General features: G+C 44.7%; 1 protein-coding gene across 1 annotated transcript in view; it reads left to right on the top strand.

The window, feature by feature from the left end:
• The window catches only part of LOC101344271 (signal-regulatory protein beta-1-like), a 77,074-nt gene extending 56,922 nt beyond the window's left edge, over nt 1-20,152 (top strand). Inside the window, 3 exon segments of the mRNA XM_012558801.2 lie at nt 18,885-18,912; nt 18,914-19,185; nt 19,773-20,152. Of these exon segments, the coding sequence (XP_012414255.2) occupies nt 18,885-18,912; nt 18,914-19,185; nt 19,773-20,152 (680 nt within the window).
• The last annotated feature ends 2,317 nt before the right edge of the window (nt 20,153-22,469 follow it).

Genomic DNA, 22,469 nt, shown 5'->3' with positions numbered 1-22,469 from the left:
GCCCAGGCCCCTGTGGAAGGTCAGAGAGAACCCCGGAGCTATCTAGCTCCAAGCCCACTGCCCTCTGTTCACTATCCCAAGGTTGTGAAGTCTGAAGTTGTGCCTACCTGAGTTGGGTAGGGACACAGTCTTTCTCTGGGCAAGTGCAGCCACCATCCCTCCCAAGAGCTGCACCTCGCTTTGCCCTCTGTTCTCTCCTGCTCCTCCCTCCTCCATATATGACCTTAGAGTATCACTACCCATTTCTCCACATCTTCTTCCTCTTTAAGAAGCTCCACATTTTCCTGTGTTCTGGGTCCCCACAACCTCCCATGTCTCCTTGACTTTGGTGTGGAGATTTTATTCACTTTTACCCAGCACAGGCAGGATTTGGGATCTTTCCTCAGGGCAGCCTGGGCGCCTCCGTGCTCACAGCATCCCCACAGGCTGAGTTTATTCCACACCCCCTCCTCCAAGCAGGGCCCTGGTGGTGCAGTGTTTAAGAGCTCAGGCTGCTAATCAAAAGGTCAGCAGTTTGAATCCACCAGCTGCTCCTTGGAAACCCAATGAGGCAGTTCTACTCTGTCCTCTAGGGTTGCTATGAGTCAGAATCGACTCGACAGCAGTGGGTTTGGTTTTGGATTTTTCTCCAAGCAGAACCAATAGACACAGGGTTGGGCGCAGCACCCCTCTCAGCTCCCCACCCTGGCCCTGCTGTGATGTAGCCTCACAGGTCCTTGAGAGTGGGGATCTGACTTTTAAAATTATTATGCTGCCCTCGAGTAACAACACTAATAGTTCACTAACTGAGCCCTTCCCAGAAGACAGTTTCTCAGCACTTTGTGTGTATGAGCTCGTCTAATCCTCACACTACCACGGTGTGATAGCTAGTGCTGTGATCTCCTCTCTGCAGATGGGGAAACTGAGGCAGAGAGTGTCACTCGCCCAATGGTACCTACGTAAGTCACTGGAACAGCCAGGACTCAAATCAGGCCTACCAGCTCTAGAGTTCATTCTACTCTGCTATTATGCACCTCAGCTTCACAGTGGAGGCCAATCACAGACAAATTAGAAAATGCAGAAAAGCAAAAAGACGAAAAGGCATCACCCAACAACCACCTCAAGATAGCCAGAGTTCAAAGTCTGGTGTGTGTACCCTCAAACTTTTGTTAATGGTGTGTTGGTTGCTTTTTTTGTGGCAAATTCTTCTTCTTCTTTTTTTTTTTTAATTGTCCTTTAGGTGAAAGTTTACAGCTCAAGTTAATTTCTCATACACAAATTTATACACATATTGTTATGTGACACTAGTTGCTCCCCCTTTCCACCCCGGGTTTCCTGTGTCCATTCAACCTGCTTCTGTCCCTTCCTGCCTTCTCATCCTGCCACCGGACAGGAGCCGCCCATTTGGTCTCATGTATCTGTCTGAACTGAGAAGCACACTCTTCATGAGTATTATTTTATGTTTTATAGTACAATTTAATCTTTGTCTGAAGAGTGCGCTTCAGGAATGGTTTCAGTTCTGGGTTAACAGAGCATCCGGGGGCCATAGCTTCGGGTGTTCCTCCAGTCTCTGTCAGACCATTAAGTCTGGTCTTTTTGCGTGAATTTGAGTTCTGCATCCCACTTTTCTCCTGCTCTGTCAGGGACTCTCTGTTATGTTCCCTGTCAGGGCAGTCATTGGTGGTAGCTAGGCACCATCTAGTTATTCTGGTCTCAGGCTGATGGAGTCTCTGGTTTATGTGGCCCTTTTGTCTCTTGGGCTAATATTTTTCTTGTGTCTTTGGTGTTCATTCTCCTTTGCTCTAAGTGGGTTGGGACCAACTGATGCATCTTAGTTAGCAGCTCACAGGATTTAAGACCCTGACGCTACTCACCAAAGTGAGCTGCAGAACATTTTCTTAATAAACTTTTTTATGCCAATTGACCTAGATGTCCCCTGAAACCATGATCTCCAAACCCCAGCCCCAGCTATCTGTCCCTGGAAGTATTTGGTTGTGTTCAGGAAACTTCTTAGCTTTTGGTTTAGTCCAGTTGTGCTGAATTCCCTTGTATTGTGTGTTGTCCTTCCCTTCACCCAAGATGATTCTTGTCTACTATCTAGATAGTGAATTCCCTTCTCACTCACTCCCCACCCTCATAACCATCAAACAATGTTTTCTTCTGTGTTTAAACCTTTTCTTGAGTTCTTATAATAGTGGTCTCATACAATATTTGTCCTTTTGTGACTGACTAATTTCACTCAGCATAATGCCCTCCAGATTCATTCAATGAGGAGGGCGTGGGGAAGAGAGTTTATGGTTTTCTTTTCTTGGGCTCTTCTGCTTCCTGCTTTCCACATACATGCAAGCTGTTTTTGTTTTTCACCAAGTTATCTAGATGAGAAACTCAGTTTCTGACACAATTTCCTCTTAAAATAAACTTCAGGGTCACACGGAGATGTCACATTAAGCAATTCACACATTATACTAATATTTATTGGATATCTACTGTGTGTCGGGCACTGTGCTAGGAACTTGGGATACATTGGTGAATAAAAGAGACAAAGTACTTGCTCAATGGAGCACATGTCAAATAAGTAAATAACATAGTACATTAGAAAGCAATTAGTGCTAAGGAAAAAAATTAATTTCTAGCTGTACATGGGGATTGAGAGAGTCTGTGGGCTATAGAGCCATTCATTTCATCTTTTTCCTGGAGCCATTTTGTCCAATGGAAAGACTCTACTGGGACTACAGCATTAACTGGGTCTCTGTTCTGAGAAGTATACACCTTAGACATAATGATCAAATGAGACAACAGTCATAGGAATTTCCAAAGGATTGGCCCATGATGATTTTATTCACTCCAGGATCTAACAATGAGTGTAATGGTCATTTCCATTTTATCTTATACTTGCTAAAGGATGAGTAGCTGTTGCCTTTCTAACCCAAAAACCAGTTCCTATCAGTTGATTCCAACACATGGTGACCCCATGTGTGTCAGTATAGCGCTGTGCTCTAGAGGGTTTTCAATGGCTGAGTTTTCAGAAGTAGATCGCCAAGACTTTCTTCCGAGGTGCCTCTGGGTGGACGAGAACTTCCAACCTTTTGGTTAACTGCAGAGTGCATTAACCATTTGCACCACCAAGGGACTCTTTTCTAAACTGAAAGTCCCATGAATTCTAGATTTCTGTTTCATTTTCTTCCTGCTTGCAAACTAGCCAATTAGTCTTTGTCTTTCTTGTAGTCACTCACTAAATGCAATGTACAGTAACCAATACACACTACTAAAATTGTGTTTTTCAACATCTTTCCCTAGTGTTACAAGCAGAGTAAGTTTATTTTCTGCATCAATGGTATTAAAGCTGACGTTTTTACCAACTGTTTAACCGATGCACAACTTGAATTGCCTTCCTTCCAGATTCTATCAAGTTTCTTTGCCACTCAGCCTGTAAGACAATGCCACATACTTAAGTTTTTGTGATGGCAACACCACATTTCTAGGTACCAATTTCTGTATTAGTCAGGAGAGATGTGTGTGGTACAGAGAATAACAGCCCTCCTGCCAAAACATGTCCACATCCTAATTCCCTGAGCTTGTTACCGTACATGCAAGAGGGATTTTTCAGATGTGATTAAGTTAAGACTCTTGAGATGGATAGATTATCCTGGATTCTTTGGGTAAGACCAATATAATCACAGGGGTCCTTATAAGCGGGAGACAGGAAGGTCACAGTTAGAGAAAATGTATTCATGGAAGAAAGGCTGTAGTGATGTGAGGAAGGGGCCACAAGACAATGAATGTGGACAGCACCTGGAAGTTGGAGAAAGCAAACAATGGATTCTCCCCTAGAGCCTCCAGTAGGAATGCAGCTCTGTGGACACCTTGATTTTAGCCCAGATATGCCCATTTAGCCCTTGTCTTTGTTACCTCGTGCTGCTGTAACACAAATACCACAAATGGATAACTTTAAATCACAGAAATTTATTTGCTCATAGTTCAGGAGGCTACAAATTCAAGTTCAAAGTATGGCTCTAGGGGGAGGTCCTTCCTTGACTATGTCAGCTTCTAGTAGCGGCCAGCAATCCTAGGCATTTCTGGGCCTGTAGATGCATCTGTCTCCATCTTCTGTTTTCCTCTTCGCTTTGCATGTGTCTCTGTGACCATTCTGCTCCTTTTATAACTCAAGGGTGATTAGGTTTAGGACCCACCCTATTTTGGTCTGATCTCCTTAACATACCAAAAGAAAACCCTATTTCCAAATATGGTTATATTTACAGGTACAGCAGTAAGGGTTTCAACACGTATTTTGTAGGGGCACAAGAAAATCCATAACAGCCCTTAACAGCCATTTTAGATTCTGACCTCCAAAACTGTAAAATAATAAAGCTGTGTTGTTTTAAGCCAGTAAGTGTGTCGTAATTTGTTCCAGTAGTGTTAGGAAACTAATACAACATGCTTGGGTCTTGGGGGTGGTGAATATCAGGACTTCAAATACTTCATTTCTTATTGAAGCTTTATGTTCATCGTGTGTTGGAAACTCCTTAAGTCACTGTCACTTAAGTATCCGGGCTGATAGCGCAGACTCCATCATGAATCCTGTGGGTCTCTGTGGAAACAGGAAGTTGGTCTATAGAAGTTCTTGCACCTGCAGTTATTTGCATAGCCCAGAAGCTACCACTTTCACTTCTGTTCACTGCTCATCTCTCTAAAGTAGTCACATGGCCCCACGTACTGCAATGTTCCAGACAGGGCAACACCCCATGTGGCTAGAAGGTGGAGAGCCAGAAATATTTAGTGAAAAAGACTATGATGAATACTTGTCTACACTTTTTTCTTTCATAACCGACACTGTTGTGAATATTCTTGAATTTAGGGCTTTGCACAATTATCTCATAATTTTCTGAGCATAAACTTTTAAAATGGTATTGCTGATGCAAAGGATGTGCACAAAGCTGATTCAGAAAGTGGTGCCTTCTTACATCACCCAGCACAGTGTATGAGAGGCTGTGGGCTGCAGGAAACACAAGCCGACTTTGGCTGAACTAAGCAGAAAGGCAGTTTGTTAACAGGACATTGACTAGCTTCATGATTCTTCAGATTCATTGAGAGGTTGGAGCAGCAGGTTTATGGCTAAAAGGACAGGGAACAAGCCCCAAAGCATGTCTCAACAGAGCTTCAGGTGAGATCTCCTGTGCTGTGGCAGGGTCTGGAAAGAAAGAAAAGAGAGAGAGAGATTGACAGATTGCTCCTGGTCTTCTGCTTGCTTCACAAGCTCTAAAGTCAGAGTCAGGAGGGATCGTTCATGGGCGATCCGGAATCACACGCATGAGCCTTAGCTGAAAAAGTGGCTGGGGAAGCTAGTGCTGGGCATTTTATTTTCCAATAATGCACCCTAGTCCTTTTCCCCCAATCAACACCCAAAGATAAGGAATCCCAAAAACAGGATTTGTTGTTGTTGTTGTTCTTTATGTTATTTTTATTTGGCAACTCTTTGTAAGTTTGAAATTATTTTCAAATAATAAGTTTTAAAAATTAGTACTATAAGGACAAAACCAGATTAAATAGAAAGCCATTGTAAAAATACACACGATGAATAAACAAAAAGGTTCCACGGCCTGCTGTCTGTGTTTAAAAAGGGAGATTTGCAGATGTTTCCAGCTGCCATGCAGTTGATTCCAAATCATGGTGGCCCATTATGTGTCAGAGTAGAACTGTGCTCCATGGGGTTTTCAGTAGCTGATTTTTCAGAAGTAGATTGTCAAACTTTTTTCTGAGGCACCTCTGGGTGCACTTGGACCTCCAACCTTTCTGTTATATAAGGGTGTTCAGATAGCAAGAAGAAAAAATGAATTACAATTATATACTCCATTCACAAATAATAGGTCTTGTCAATCTTGATCTTCTCTGCCAGTTTGGTTAAAAAAAAAAAGAAGGAAAATCCACTTTTTTTCTTTTAATTTCTATTTCATTTTTACTGTTGTTGTTGTTAGGTGCTGTTGAGTCTGTTCTGACTCATAGCCACCCTGTGTACAACAGAAAGGAACACTGCCTGGTCCTGCGCCATCCTCACAGTCATTGTTATGCTCGAGCACATTGTTGCAGCTACTGTGTCAATCCATTTACTTGAAGATCTTCCTCTTTTTCGCTGACCCTGTTCTTTACCAAGTATGATGTCCTTCTTCAGGGACTGGTCCCTTCTGATACCATGTCCAAAGTATGTGAGACAAAGTCTCACCATCCTTACTTCTAATGAGCATTCTGGCTGTACTTCTTCCAAGACAGATTTGGTCATTCTTACGGCAGTCCATGATATATTCAATATTCTTCACCAACACCAAAATTCAAAGGCATCAATTCTTCTTTGGTCTTCCTTATTCATTGCCCAGCTTTCCCATGCATATGAGGTGATTGGAAACACCATGGCTTGGGTCAGGTGCACCTTAGTCCTTAAAGTGACATCTTTGGTTTTTAACACTTTAAAGAGGTATTTTGCAGCAGATTTGCCCAATGCAATGCATCCTTTGATTTCTTGACTGCTGCTTCCATGGGTGTTGATTGTGGATCCAAGCAAAATGAAATCCTTGACAACTTCGATCTTTTCTCCGTTTACCATGATGTTGCTTATTGGTTCAGTTGCGAGGATTTTGTCTATGTTGAAGTGTAATCCATACTGAATACTATAATCTATGATTTTAATCAGTAAGTACTTCAAGTCCTCTGCACGTTAAGCAAAGAATGTTGTGTGGTCTCTATATCACAGGCTGTTAATGAGTCTTCTTCCAAACCTGATGCTGAATTCTTGTTCATATAGTTCAGTTTCTCAGATTATTTGCTCAGCATACAGATTGAATAAGTATGGTGAAAAGATACAATCCTGACACACATTTTTCGTGACTTTAAACCACGGAGTATCCCCTTGTTCTGTTCAAATGACTGCCTCTTGGTCTAAGTACAGGTTCCTCATGAGCACAACTAAGTGTTCTGGAATTCCCATTCTTTGCAATGTTATCCATAATTTGTTATGATCCACACAGTCAAATGCTTTTACCTTATCAATAAAACACAGGTAAACATCTTTCCAGTATTCTCTGCTTTCAGCCAGGATCCGTCTGACATCAGCAATGATACCCATGGTTCCATGTCCTCCACTGAATCTGACTTGAATTTCTGGCGGTTTCCTGTTGATGTACTACTGCAACCACTTTTGAATAATCTTCAGCAAAATTTTACTTGTGTGTGATATTAATGATATTGTTCGATAATTTCCACGTTCGGTTGGATCACCTTTCTTTGGAATAGGCATAAATATGTATCTTTTTCAGTCTGTTGGCCAGGTAACTGTCTTCCAGATTTCTTGGCATAGACGAGTGAGCACTTCCAGCGCTGCATCTGTTTGTCGAAACATCTCCGTTGATACTCCGTCAATTCCTGGAGCCTTGTTTTTCGCCAATGCCTTCAGTGCAGCTTCAACCTCTTCCTTCAGTACCATCAGTTCTTGATCATATGCTACCTCCTGAAATGTTTGATCATTGATCAAATCTTTTTGGTACAGTGACTCTGTGTATTCCTTCCATCTTCTTTTGATACTTCCTGCGTTGTTCAGTATTTTGCCCATTGAATCCTTCGCTATTGCAACTGGAGGCCTGAATTTTTTCTTCAGTTCTTTCAGCTTGAGAAATGCTGAGAGTATGCTTCCCTTTAGGCTTTCTATCTCCAAGTCTTTGCACATTTCATTATATTTTGCTTTGTCTTCTTGAGCCACCCTTTGAAATCTTTGGTTCAGCTCTTTTATTTCTTTTCTTCCTTTCACTGTAGCTACTCTACATTCAAGAGCAAGTTTCAGAGTCTCTTCTGACATCCATTTTGGTCTTTTCTTTCTTTCCTGTCTTTTTAGTGACCTCTTGCTTTCTTCATGTATGATGCCCTTGATGTCATTCCACAACTCCTCTGGTCTCCCGTCATTAGTGTTCAATGCATCAAATCTCTTCTTGAGATCGTCTCTACATTCAGGTGGAATATATTCAAGGTCGTACTTTGGCTCTCTTGGACTTCTTCTAATTTTCCTCAACTTCAAACTTGCATATGAGCAATTGATGATCTGTTCTGCAGTCTGCCCCTGGCCTTGTTCTCACTGATGCTATTGAGCTTCTCCATCGTCTCTTTCCACAGATGTAGTCGATTTGATTCCTGTGTATTCCATCTGGCGAGGTCCACATGTATAGTCACCGATTACGTTTTTGAAAAAAGGTATTTACAATGAACAAGTCGTTGGTCTTGCAAAATGTATCGTGTGATCTCAAACGTTGTTTCTCTCACCAAGGCCGTGTTTTCCGACTACTAATCTTTCTTCTTTGATTCCAACTTTTGCATTCCAGTCACCAGTAATCATCAATGTATCTTGATTGCCTGTTTGCTCGATTTCAGACTGTAGAAGTTGGTAAACATCTTCAATTTCTCCATCGTTTGCCTTAGTGGTTCGTGCGTAAATTTGAATAGTTATATTAACTTGTCTTCCTTGGGGGCGTATGGATATTATCCTATCACTGACAGTGTTGTACTCCAGGATAGATCTTGAAATGTTCTTTTTGACAGTTAAATCGACACCATTCCTCTTCAATTTGGCATAGCTGACCATATGATTGTCTGATTTAAATTGGCCAATACCAGTCCATTTCAGCTAAGTGGTTCCTCAGATATCGACATTTATGTGTTCCATTTCATTTTTGACGACTTCCAATTTTCTTAGATTCATAGTTCCTACATTTCACATTCCAGTTATTAATGGATATTTGCAGCTCCTTCTTCTCATTTTGAGTTGTGCCACATCAGCAAATGAAGCTCCCAAAAGTATGAGTCCATCCAAGTCATTAAGGTTGACTCTATCTTTTGGAGGCAACACTTCCCCAGTCATATTTTGAGTGCCCTCCAGTCTGAGGGGCTCATCTTCCAACACTATATCAGATGATGTTCAGCTGCTATTCATAAGTTTTACACTGGCCAATTTTTTCAGAAGTAGACTGCCAGGTCCTTCTTAGTCTGTCCTAGTCTGGAAGCTCCGTTGAAACCTATCCACCAAGAGTGACCTTGCTGGTATTTGAAATACTAGTGGTAAAGCTTTCTGTATCACAGCAATACACAAGCCCCCACAGTACGACAAACTGACATGCACGTGGTGGTCATTTTTCCTAGAACTGATGAAAAAAGTTTTATCCTGTTTATTTATTTTTCTCTCATTTGTCTTTCTTTATCCTTTCAACGAGGAGACCCTGGGTGGCACAAACAGTTAATTGCTCACCTACTAGCCAAAATATTAGGAGTTCTAACCCACCCAAAGTCACCTAGGAAGACAGGCCTGGTGATGCGCTTCTGAATGGTTATAGCCTTGAAAACCCTCTGGAACAGTGCTACTCTGTACACATGGGGTCTCCATGAGTCAGAATCAGCTTGACAGCAACTAACAACAACAATAATCTCTTTTCAAGGATTGGGTCTTTGTCATCTCTGTACTACTTTCTCCTCCCTTCCCTCTCCCCAGAGAACACAGCATTGTGATTTGCCTGCAGCAGGTGATGCTACCCGTGGTTAGAAGAGTGAATGAATGAGTGAGCCCCCAGCTGGGCAAGTTGTCCACACTCTTCAGCTTCGCCTGAACAGAGAAGGGAGCATGGGACTAACTTTCTGTTTCCCTCCAAGAGTGGCAGAGGAGGGGAAACTGTAGGTGACCTGAGAAGTCCCTGTCAGTCACATCCAGACATAGGTCACTCTGTGCTGCATCGTGTCCTCTCAGCAGCCCTTGGAGCCCATTGCAGGTACAGGAGGACCGCACCAGGCTGGCAGTTGTTCTTCAACTGTGGCCCCTTTCTTCCTGGTAAATCCAGATTTGAACCTGAGAGCCCAGCTCGAACAGGGCTCTTCCAGAGAGGGTTCAGGGCTCCACTCAGGTGGGTCCACACCCGCATCAGTCAGGTCATTTACCACTGTGTGCCTCTGTTTCCCCGTTTGTCACGCAGTCTCACTGTGTAGGCTTGTGGTGAGGATTCCATGAGATGGTACATGGGATGTGCTGAGCACAAGGCCAGGCTCGTGGTTGCACTCAGTCAGCGGAAGTTGTTGCTGATAAACACCTGAGACAACAGACAGAATCCTGCAGGATGAATAACAGCCCTGTGTTTCCTGCAGGAGTGACAGGTCAGGAGGACCTGCAGGTGACTCAACCTGAGAAGTTGGTGTCGGTCGCAGCTGGAGAGGCAGTCATTCTGCCCAGCTTTGTCTCCTCTGTGCAACCTGTGGGGCCCATTAAATGGTTCAAGGGGACTGGGCCAGATCCAAAGTTAGCCTACTGTTTCCAAGTAGGCCTAGCCTGTGTACGTCTCTTCCCCAGAGTAAGAAATGTTACAGACCACACAAAAAGCAACAACAGGAACTTTTCCATCCACATAAGGAACATCATCCCAGCAGATGCCGGCACCTACTTCTGTGTGAAGTTCAGGAAAGGGAGCCCTGACATGGAGTTGAAGTCTGGTCCTGGGACACGGCTGACTGTGCGTGGTGAGTAGTGTGGGCCTCCTCCGCCCTGGTGTGTGACAACAGCTCAATAGTAACGCCCTCCGTTCTTTGAACAACAGCTAAGTATGAGGTGTGATTGTGGGTGTTTATACTCATGGTCACCTTTCAGCCCCTTTTACAGATCAGGGAGCTGAGGCCTAGAGGGCATGCTATATGCTCAAGGCCCCACAGCTGATAAAATGTGGAGGAAAGTCTAGAAACCTAGTTGGCCTGGCCCCAAATCCTTGCCTTTTCCAATATGGCCCCCCTAGAGGAGGGAACTGAAAGTTTGGGCAACTTGCCTAGTGTCTTAGTTATCTAAAACTCCAGTAACCTATTGCCATCGAGTCATTTCCCACTCAATGGGACCCTATAGGACAGAGTAGAACTACCCTATAGGGTTTGCAAGGAGCGGCTGGTGGGTTCCAACTGCTGACCTTTTGTTAGCAGCCAAGCTCTTAACCACTGTGCCACCAAGACTCCTTTAGTTTTCTAGTGTTATTATAACAGAAATAACACAAGTGGATGTCTTTAACGAACAGAAATTTATTTTCTCACAGTTTAGAAGCTAGAAGTCTGAATTCAGGATGCTGGCTCTAGGGGTAGGTCCTTGTCTCCTTTCAACATCTGTGGGCCCAGCATTCCTTGAAGACTTCTGTGTGTCTTGGCATCAATCTTCCCTGGATCTAGGGGGTTCTGAGCATAGGGACCCAAGATCCAAAGAACACACTTTCCTCTTGGCTCTTCTTTCTTTGTCATAGTGAGGTCCCTCTTCTCTGCTTGCTTCTCTCTCCTTTTATCTCTTGTAAGATAAAAGGTGTGACTCAAGCAACGGTGTGACTTGAGCAAGGATGGTGACTTGAGTAAGGGTGGGATTTGAGTCACGCCTTCTTGTAAGACTGTGACTCAAGATACAACCCGCCTTAATCCTGCTTCATTAATATATACAGGTTACGATTTACAACGCATATCACAAAATGAAGGGTAATTACATCAGATCACAAAATGGAGGACAATGACATGATACTGGGAATCATGGCCTGGCCAAGCAGACACATATTTTTGGGAAACAAAATTCAATCCATGACACCCAGTCACAGGCCAAACTTTACCTCTTGCCCCTAGATTCTTCCCCTGCATCATGGTCGTGTCTTCTCTTATTCGACAAACATTTGCTGAGGACCTACTGTGTGCCAGGCTCTGCTCTTGGTGTTTGGAAACAGCAATGAAGAAAGAGGGCAAAAGCTCTCCTCCTATGAAACTTCCGTTCTCTTCCCCTCCAATGGGGAGAGGGTCCATCCAGGGCAGAAAGGGGGGGTGTGAATTTTTTTACACTTCAGAAACATTACACTGAGAAGAAAGTCCTATGAGGCAAAGACTCACTGTTTGATCTGAGAGCCCTGGTTGGTGGAGATGCCAAGAGGGCTGGCTTGGCCGTAGGCTCTGTTGGGAGAACCACATGTGATTCAGGACTGACGCCTCCACTGAACACAGAAGACTCAAGCCAGGCACGGTCATCTCAGAATGTCCCTCACCCCGGAGAAAAGACTCCCCAGGTGGGTGACTTAGGAGTTACCAGCTGAGGCAGCAAAGAAGATGCTCCATTTGCATTTTCTGTTAGAGGCCCAGGATCCTCTTCCCAACTCCTGGATCCTGGAATATCACTTCAGAAGGACCTTTAGACACCACCCAGCCCAGCCCCCACTCACAGATGGGGCACCTGATGCCAGGAGACAATAGGGCCCTGACCACAATCACAGGGTGAGTTAGTGATGGGATCTGGACCAGAACCCAGATCTGGTTCCAGGCCAGGCTCCTTACTGCTCTGGCATTGGATGCTGTGTCCATGGAAAAGCCTGGCACACAATAGGCACTGAATAAAAGTTTGTTGAACCAAACCATTGAGCAGGAGCCAGCATTGCTCCTTTTCATCAATTTCCCAAAGGTTGAGAATGCCCCTAGCACTTAAACTCCAAGGCCCATAAGTGGTGGCAAAGCCTCTCTTTAACTTAAGCCAGATCATTTGGTGTTGGCCGTTTCAGTATATATAGTACTTCTCCAACATTTTTAATGACTGCAGAATGCTCCATTGAATGGAAACGTCATCATTTATTTTACAGTCTCCTGTTGATAGATAGGAGCTCCAGTGGTGCAGTGGTTAAGAGTTCAGTTGCTAACCAAAAGGTCAGCAGTTCTAACCCACCAGCCGTCCTTGGAAACCCTATGGGGCAGTTCTACTCTGTCCTGTAGGTCGCTTATGAGTCAGAATAGACTCAGTGGCAATGGGCTTGGTTTTTGGTTTGGTTGATGGATACTTAGGCTGTCCCCAGTCTTGAGCTGTTAACACAGTGCTGCCAGGGTCGACCTGGACCTGCATTGTCCTCCTCAAGTGGGGTGTCCACTGGGGGGTGGCACTGCTGGGTCAGAGAGCACGGGTAGTTTAGTTTATGCGGATAGTGGGTAGTTTAGTTCACGTGGATAGGGCCAGATTCCCTTCCAGACACAGCAACTGTGTTTCCCCACAACCCTGGACATAGGCAGAGAAGGCAGCTTTATCCTGATTTACAGACATTACAGGTGGAGACGCTGAGGTTCCCAGATTGTGTGTCCCTCTCTCTTGTGGAAGCAGTCACTGTAGCAAGTGGCTCAACCCTGACTCAAAAGCTGCTAACTGCTAGTGCGTGCCCGTCCCTCTCTGCCACGCTGTCTTCCCAAGTGACGGCCTGGATGAGAACGGGGGGAGAGGGCTAGGGGCTCCGTCATGTTCCCATGCTGGCATTTACCCTTACAACCAGGGCTGTGAGGGAGGGGCACTTCACTGCCCTTTTACAGGTGAGGACATGAGGCTGAGAGGGGACCTGGCTGTGGCCAGTAGGGGAGCTGAGATTTGAACCCCAAGCAGACTGACTCCACAGCCCCTCCTCTTGGCAACATTCCGCTGTGCTTGTCCAAATGTGGAGAATGCTCCAGCCCTCTCCTTTTAAAATCTTGTATTATTCTGTTTTGCAGCAATAATCATAAAAAGGAGCCTTGGTGCTGCATTGGTTAAGAGCTCAGCTGCTAACTGAAAGGTCTGCAGTTCGAATCCACCAGCTGCTCCTTTGAAACCCTATAAGGCAGTTCTACTCTGTTCTATAGAGTCACTAAAAGTCTGAATCAACTCGATGGCAATGGGTTGTGGGTAAACGTTAAACAAAAATCCCACAGAGGGAGGAGGAATTCACTTTGCAACCCAGGTCACGCAGATACAGCAAACAGCTCAGGATTTGTGAACCAGCATCCTTAAAAGCATTGAGGCATCTTTTCCCCCATTGCTGTGATGTTGCTCCTTCCCTGCACAGCCTGGGAGCCAGCTCTATAAAAGGCAGTGCTGATGGAATAAAGAGGCAATTTCACAGATAACAAGCACACACTGCACAGCTTTGGAGACCGAAAAGGCTGAGAGGAAGACAGTCCCTGGAGGGTGCTTGGGGTTCCTGGGGAGCAAATGTTTTCATTCCAGATGCAGGTTGTCAGGAGCCCGGCCTCTTTTTTTTATTGCTGCAGAGTAACCAGCCTGGGCACTGACTGAGGAGGGAACTTCTTGCTGTAGTTGCAGAAGCCACAGACCACAAAGGGAAAAGAGAGGGTGGTGGTCAGTGTCAGGGCTCCTGAAGGTGGGCGTTTGCTCTGCTGATGGCATGCGAAAACTTAAGAAACCACAGGAAATTCCCACTTGGACACAGTTTGTCCTTTGAAGCCTCAGTTTTCTCATCTGCAAAATGGTGATAATCATGGAATTTTCTTAGGACAGTTGAAAAGATTTGAGGTCTGTCTTAGGCTGGGTTCTCTAGAGAAGCAAAACCAGTAAAGTGTATAAATATATATATACAGAGAGATTATATCAAGGAAACAGCTCATGTGATTGTAGAGGCTAGAACGTCCCAAGTCCGTGGATCAGGGTAGAGGCCTCTCCCAAGTCACACAGCTGCAGAAGCTGGCAAGCCCAAGATCAGCAGGTCGGAGAGCAGGGCTCCCACTCACAGGCTGTGCAGATCGACGAATCCCAGGTTCGGCAGATAAGCTGACAGCTCAAGTCCCAAGAATGGGAGATGAGACGACAGGAAGCAGCTGCAGGATCCAGAGAGAGCAAAAAGCCAGAAAGTCTGCTTATATACAGATGCAGGCCACACCCCCAAGGAGACTCCCTTTCATCTGATTGGCTACTCACAGTATATTCAATCATGGGAGTGATTACATTAAAACACTGAGAATCATGGCCCAGCCAAGTTGACACACAATCTAAACCATCACAACGTCCTTTGTGTAAAGCATCTAGCACACAGTAAGCACTCAGAAAATCCAGGTGTCATTTCAAGGTTGTGTGACCTTGGACTACCTGGTTCCCTTTACTGAGCCTCAGTTTCCTCATTTGTAGACTGGATAATCACTCATCTTTCTGGATGTTATGAGGAATATAATGAGCCTAGAATTTTAAAAACAAAACAAAAACCCTTTGCCATCGTTTCGATTCCAACTCATGACGACCCTATAGGACAGAGTAGAACTGCCCCATAGGGTTTCCAACGCTGTGATCTTTACGGACTTGAAGCACTTACCGATGAAGATCAAAGACCACAGTCTTTAGTATGGATTACACCTCAACATAAAGAAAACAAAATCTTCACAACTGGAGCAAAAAGCAACATCATAATAAATGGAGAAAAGATTGAAATTGTCAAGGATTTTATTTTACTTGGATCCACATTCAACTCCCACAGAAGCAGCAGTCAAGAAATCAAATGACATATTGCATTGAGCAAATGTGCTGCAAAAGACCTCCTTAAAGTGTTAAAAAGCAAAGATGCCACTTTAAGGACTAAAGTGAGCTTGACCCAAGCCATGGTGTTTTCAATCACTTCATACGCATGGGAAAGCTGGACAATCAATAAGGAAAACCAAAAAAGAATTGACACCTTTGAACCATGCTGTTGGCAAAGACTATTGAATATATTGTGGACTGCCATAAGAACGACCAAATCTGTTTTGGAAGAAGTACAGCCAGAATGCTCATTAGAAGTAAAGATGGTGAGACTTTGTCTCATATATTTTGGACATGTTATCAGAAGGGACCAGTCCCTGAAGAAGGCATCATACTTAGTAAAGAAGAGGGTCAGCGAAAAAGAGGAAGACCCTCAACTAGATGGATTGATACAGTGGCTGCAACAATGGGCTCAAGCATAACAACAATTGTGAGGATGGCACAGAACCAGTGTTTCATTCTGTTGTACATAGGGTCACTATGAATTGGAACCGACTCGATGGCACCTAATAACAACAATCTTTACAGAAGTAGACTGCCACATTGTTCTCCCTTGGAGCAGCTGGTGGATTTGAACCACCAACCTTCTGGTTAGCAGCCAAGCACTTAATTCCTGCACCACCCAAGACCCTCAAGAAATGATGGTTGTTGACATCTTGGAGCTTGTGACCTTGCGCAAGTCTCGTTTTCCCTCGAATCCTCAGTTTCCCATCTGCGAAATGGGGATAATCCTGGCCACCACTCGGGGATTCTGTGAGGATTGGAGAGGATGTATATAGGCCCCTGGATTGTGGTTATTACTGAGCGTCAGGAGTGCAGAGGTTAGGAGAGCATAGGCTGGAACCCAGCTGCCTGGGTTCAAATCCCAGGTCTTCCACTTCCTGACTGTGACCTCAGACAAGTTGCCACACTTGCCTTGGTGTTCTCATCTGTCAGTGCTAATTCTTACCTCCTAGAGAGACTGCCAGGGCAAGAGGAGTTAATACAGATGTTAAAGTTCATAGAAGAGTGCCTGGGATGTAGTAAACGTTCAATAAATGTCAGCTATAAATGTTATGCCAAAGCCACTTGACCTTGGACAGGTCACATTTCTTCTCTAGGGCTCAAGTATAAATGGGGTTTGGGGGTGAGGGTTCACTAGCTTAGTGGTGTCAATCTTGGCTGCTCATTAAATTCACCCGGGGAGCTTTGGAAAAATTCCAAGGCCGAGGCCCCACCCTAGAAATTCTGATTTAATTGGTCTAGCACAGGCCTGGGCATCTGAATTTTTAAATAACTCCAGAAGATTCTAACACACAGCCAGGGTTGAGAGTCCCTGAGCTACATGTTCCCTGGGGTCAAAGAAGAAAGATTGTATTTTTTTTCCTCGCAAGGAAATTTTCTCGTGGTTCTGGGGCTTCAGAGCAGCTTTCGGGGTATACGTGCTTCAGAATAGCACCTGTCAGTGACAGCTGTTTGGGAGCCCAAGAAAATATGCCCCAGGGGTTTGGCAAGAACACCCTACCCATGGACATGCCTCGGGGCTGAGAAGGAGTTCCACCCTCTCTGTCCACCAAGAGGGGAAGCCCAGACAAAGCCGGGTTCAGATCCAGCTCATTGTCAGGGAACTTTCCCATCTATAAATATGTCTGTGTCTGAACAGGTGAGGGAATTTCAACAAATACTCGCTGTTCAGCCACAGAACCTCCCCCGCCTCAGCACACCGCAGTGTCTCTGACCAAATCTGCTCCATCCCCCCTCTCAGAATGCTTTCAGATTTTATAAAGAGCTAATCTGGAGGAAACTGCCTGTGATCTTGTTTGTGTTTTGAAAATCCGTCGCCAAACATGCTTCCTGAGGAAATTATTTAAAAACAAAAAGCACAATTATAATTGGGTGGTTTCTACTGCTTTTTTCATTTGTATCTTTTCTTTGTTATTTGTTTTGGTGACAGCTGCAGGGAGCAGGATTTGGGACTCTTTTTGGTGTGCTTTTCTGTGCTTTTGTTTTGCCTTCTTACTGCCTAATGAGTAAATATGTAGTTTAAGAACTCATGATGAGCAGATCTTACGATCTCAATACTAGGTGTTATTTACTGAGCACCTACTACACGCCAGGCTCCACGTTGCACATACACCATCCCTAATCTTACCAGGTTGGTGTTTTCATCCAGTTTTTGCAGAAACAGACACTGAGGGTCAGAAAGATAAAGCACAGAGACGCTAACATTAGTCAGCCCTTGGGTAGGGTGAGCTCCGCCAGTACTCACTGTGTGTCCTTGGCCAGCACCTGCCTCTCTGAGCCTCATGCAATAAATGGGGGTTACTGTCACCTAGTGCACAGGGCTGGTGGGAGGATGAAAAAGCTGAGGGGCAGGAGGGATTAGCTCAGCGTCAGGACCTGGGAGCCCTCAATAAATGGTCACTGGTCACCCCATGTCATGCTTTTAGGGATATCCAGACAGCTGGTGTTCTCATGACTTGACTTATTCAAGTGACATGCTCCTTACTATGCGCTAAAATGTTCCATGGGTGTTAAGAGGCAAGTCATATATTTACAAATGCGAATACTTGTACTATTTGCTGTCACAGACATTTGGGTAATAGTTAACAATTTGGAGACCCCAGAGGCGCTCCGTTAGGACCCACCCACCGGGATAGATTGCCCTGATTCTTCGATTCTTGGAGGCTTTTCAGGCACTGGAAGTGCATCTGGGCTTAGTATCCCCATGGGTCTCTTGTAATTACTGATTAACAAATTACCCTCTTTGGGCTTACTCAGTGATCTCAATTTTCCACCTAAAGCTGACCCAGAAGAAGACTCTAGGTTCAGAGAAACATTATCCCGCCCCTTCCTTTCAATTTCAGGGCTTGGCACACATTAGGTACTGCAGGAATATTGATGAAAAGAATGACAAGTATGAAATAATAAATACCTAAAGGAGAGGGCTCTCTGGATGTAAATGAAGTCTGGGTTAAGGATAGGTCTGCATTTGTTTATTTCTGTTAAGCATCATCTGAGTTCCATCCAGATCAGAAATGCTGGCTTTGCCTCATTCGATCTTCGTCAGCCCTGGAAGAACACTTATGGTCGCATTTTACAGATGGGGAAGCTGGGACTTGGGGCAGTCACACTTCCAGTGGGCTCGTCAGCCCGGATCCCACTTTCATGCTGTTCTCACTCTGCCACTTCTTCCCCTTTGTTTACTTCTATAAATGCTTTCTTTAACATGGGAAGGTTTCTGGCTGAGGCCAACCAGGAATAGTTAATACAAAGAATGAGACTTGTGAGTAAATTTGTTCCAGTGCGGAGATTGGTGGGGAAATCACCTGGTGCAAGGAAAAGAAAATGGACTTTGGACTCAGGTGTAGAATTCCGTGATGGTCCCACCACTCACTGTCTGCCCTCAGTCAGGTCCCTTCACCTCTCAGAATATTTGTTTCCTGCTCTATGAGATGAGGACAGTGACCCCTCCCTCCCAGCATTATTAGCAGAATTAGAGAATACTAAGGATGAAGAGTTTAAGCAGTGTCACACACTTATTGTTCATGGTGATGACGCAATGATGGCTATTCTTTACAAATGCTCCTTCTTGTAGCCAAACCCTCTCCCCTTGTGGTATCTGGCCACACCTGGGCAGACAGTGACCTTCACCTGCGAGTCCTATGGCTTCTACCCCAAAGATGTCACCCTGAAGTGATTCAAAAATGAAAATGAGTTCCCAGCCCTCCAGACCAACGTGGTCCCACCAGGCAACAGTGTCTCCTACAGTGTCTCCAGCAGGACCCAGGTGATGCTGACCCAAGAGGACGTCCACGGTCGGGTCATCTGTGACGTGGCCCACAGTACCTTGCAGGGCTCTGTTCGTGGGACAGTCAACTTGTATGAGACCATCCCAGGTAGATGACACTCACACCCAGCCCAGACCCCCACCCAGCTCCCCCAGGTTTGCTCCAGGGCTTGAACTTCCGGGAATCCAATTCCTGATAGTCCCTCCCAATTACCGTAAACTTACACTGTGTCAGTCACACAGCTCAATACTTTCACCTACTATTTTAATGGCAGCTTCCAGTTTAACACCTTCCATGTGCCAAGCACAGTGTTAGTTAGTTTCATTTATTTTACCAGTAGCAATGACAATTATTGGGCACTGACTACATACTAAGCCCCTATGTGCTTGGTGATTTTGTTTATTTTGCAAGAGTTATTATGTTCAGAATTCATCCAAGGAATTGTACTTGTTGATTTCACTCATTGTTACCCTAATAGGAGCTATCAATCCTTGAGCACCTACTGTGTGCCAGGCACTGTGTCTAGTGATTTCATTCATTATGCAAAGAGGATGTATATTGCTTGGGTACCTCCTGCATGTCTAGCATTGTCCTCAGTGATTCCCTTGCCATGATTATGCGAGCTAACCATTATTGAGCCCCCTCGTGATCTGTCTGTTCCACAAGGTCAGAGCTTCTGCTCTGTATTCTTTCAGTTCCACCCACCTTGGAGGTTACTCAACTCCCCATTCAAGAGAACCAGGTGAACGTCACCTGCCAGGTGAAGAAGTTCTACCCCAAGAGCCTAGAGCTGACCTGGTTGGAGAACGGAAATGTGTCCCGAACAGATTCAGCCTTGATCCCCACTGAGGACAAGGATGGGACCTATAACCTAAAGAGCTGGATCCTGGTGAACTTATCTGCCCACAGGGAGGATGTGGTGCTCACCTTCCAGGTGGTGCATGACGGGCAGCCAGCAGTCACCAAAAACCTGACCCTGAAGTACACTCCTCCCCCAAAGGACCAGAGCACAGAGTTAACCTCTGGCAAGGCCTCCACTCCACCCCATCTGGCTTTTTTAAAAATTGAATCTTAATTTTATCTTTATTGTTTTAATGTTAAGATAGTCACTCATGCTTATTGCTGTTAGATGCCATTAAGTCAATTTAGACGCATAGTGACCACATGTGACAGAGTAGAATTTCCCCACAGTGTTTTCTAGGCTGTAATCTTTACAGCAACAGATCAATAGGTTTTTCTCCTGCAGAACCTCTCAGTGGGTTCACACTACCAACCTTTTGGTTAACAGCCCCAGCTTAATCTTTGCCCCACAAGGGCTCCTTCATTTAAGTTTATTATGGAGTAACCTACCCCAAAACCAAACCCACTGAGTCAATTCTGACTCACAGGGACCCTATAGGAAAGAGTAGAACTTCCCCATAGTGTTTCCAAGACTATAAATCTTTACAGAAGCAAATTGCCACACCTTTCTCCCACAGAGCAGGTGGTGGGTTGGAACCTTCAACCTTTTAATTAGCAGCTGAGTGCTTAACCACTGCACCACCAGGGCTCCTTTTAGAGTAATCTAGACACTTGTAAATATAAACAGATGTTTAAAGTGAGCTTCCTTCCCTGAAATCCCATACCCCAAGGTGACCCCCCACTGTAAGAGTTTGGTAAGTATCTTTATAGATAGTTTAACATCAATACACATTAAAGAAAGAAAGGAAGACAAAGAGAAGGAGTGAGGAAGGGAAGGAGAGGGATCATCCTGTTCCTAGAATCCTGCCCCTTGCTTTCCTCACCTAACAGTCACTACCCTCCCAGGTCCATGTGAGCCCACAGCCCTTCTCCTTGTTCTTTCTAACCTCTGCCTCATCTCTCTCACAGCCTTGCAAGCCTATCCCAGGGGTCATTCAAACATTGCATTGGATGGGAGGTGCATTTAGGATGTTTGCAGTTTATACAGGTAATGCTGCAAACAGTGTCCTTGTACATATATCTCTCATGTGTGACTATTCCTGTGGGATGAATTGGAGCATTTCTGGTCAAAGGGTCTACCCATTTAGGATGATGGTAACACTGCCACTTTGTCCCCTAAAAGGGTTTTATCGATTCAATTCCTTGGGAGAGTAAGAGGCTGTCAGTGTATCCTTTCTCACCCCATCCAACCTGTTATTGATGTATTTCCTTTCTTCAAAATGACTGCACCTAGTGGTGTTTCAGTGCCCTGTGGAGTGTTCACATTTAAATAGAAGAATACATTCATGAGCACTAAGAAAAGAATGAAAAATAACAGTGTGGAGGGTTGTCTCACTGTGATGTTTAATGCTATGTGTCAACTTAATTAGGTTATGATTCTCAGTGGTTTGGCAGACATTGGACTGATTGGTTTTCCATAAGATAATATAATATAATCACCTCCATGATGTGATCTGATGTGATCAGCCAATCAGTCGTAAGAGGAGTTCCCTCGGAGGTGTGAATTGCTTTCAGTATATATGGACGTTCTGACGAAGCTCACTAGCACACTCTCTCTGGATCCAACATCCGTCTTGTCATCATCTGACTTCTGGTTCTTGGGACTTGAGCCAACAGCCTGCCATCTGACCTGCAGATTTTAGGATTCTCCAGCTCCCGCAGCCCCATGAGCCAGCAGCCTGTTGTCTGACATGCTGATGTTGACTTCCTCAGCCACCGCAACCACAAGAGTCAGGAGAAGCCTCTAGCCTGATGCCTGACCCCTGGATTTGGGACTTGCCACCCTCCACAACTGCATGAGCCATTTCATTGAATTAAATCTCTCTATATATATTCATCCCCCACATGTCTGTCAGTTTGTCATACTGTGGGGGCTTGCGTATTGCTGTGATGCTGGAAGCTATGCCACCGGTATTCAGATACCAGCAGGGTCGCCCGTGGTGGATAGGTTTCAGCTGAGCTTCCAGACTAAGACAGACTAGGAAAAAGGACCCGGCAGTTTACTTCTGAAAAGAATTAGTGACCACCTTATGAATAACAGCAGAACATTGTCTGACATAGTGCCAGAAGACGAGCCCCAAGTTTGGAAGGCACTCAAAAGACGACTGAGGAAGAGTTGCCTTCTCAAAGTAGAGTCGACCTTAATGACATGGATGGAGTCAAGCTTTCGGGACCTTCATTTGCTGATGTGGCACGACTCAAAATTAAAAGAAACAGCTCCAAATATCCATTAATAGTCAGAACGTGGAATGTACGAAGTATGAATCTAGGAAAATTGGAAATCATCAAAAATGAAATGGAATGCATAAACATCAATATCTTTGGCATTAGTGAGGTGAAATGGACTGATATTGGCTGTTTTGAATCTGATAAACATATGGTCTACAATGCCAGGAATGACAACTTGAAGAGGAACGACGTAGCATTCATCA

This window comes from Trichechus manatus, unplaced genomic scaffold (genome assembly GCF_000243295.1).
Source record: "Trichechus manatus latirostris isolate Lorelei unplaced genomic scaffold, TriManLat1.0 scaffold00008, whole genome shotgun sequence".
NCBI lineage: Eukaryota > Metazoa > Chordata > Mammalia > Sirenia > Trichechidae > Trichechus > Trichechus manatus.
Note: the sequence above shows the minus strand (reverse complement) of the source record. Positions and strands in the feature narration are given on the sequence as shown.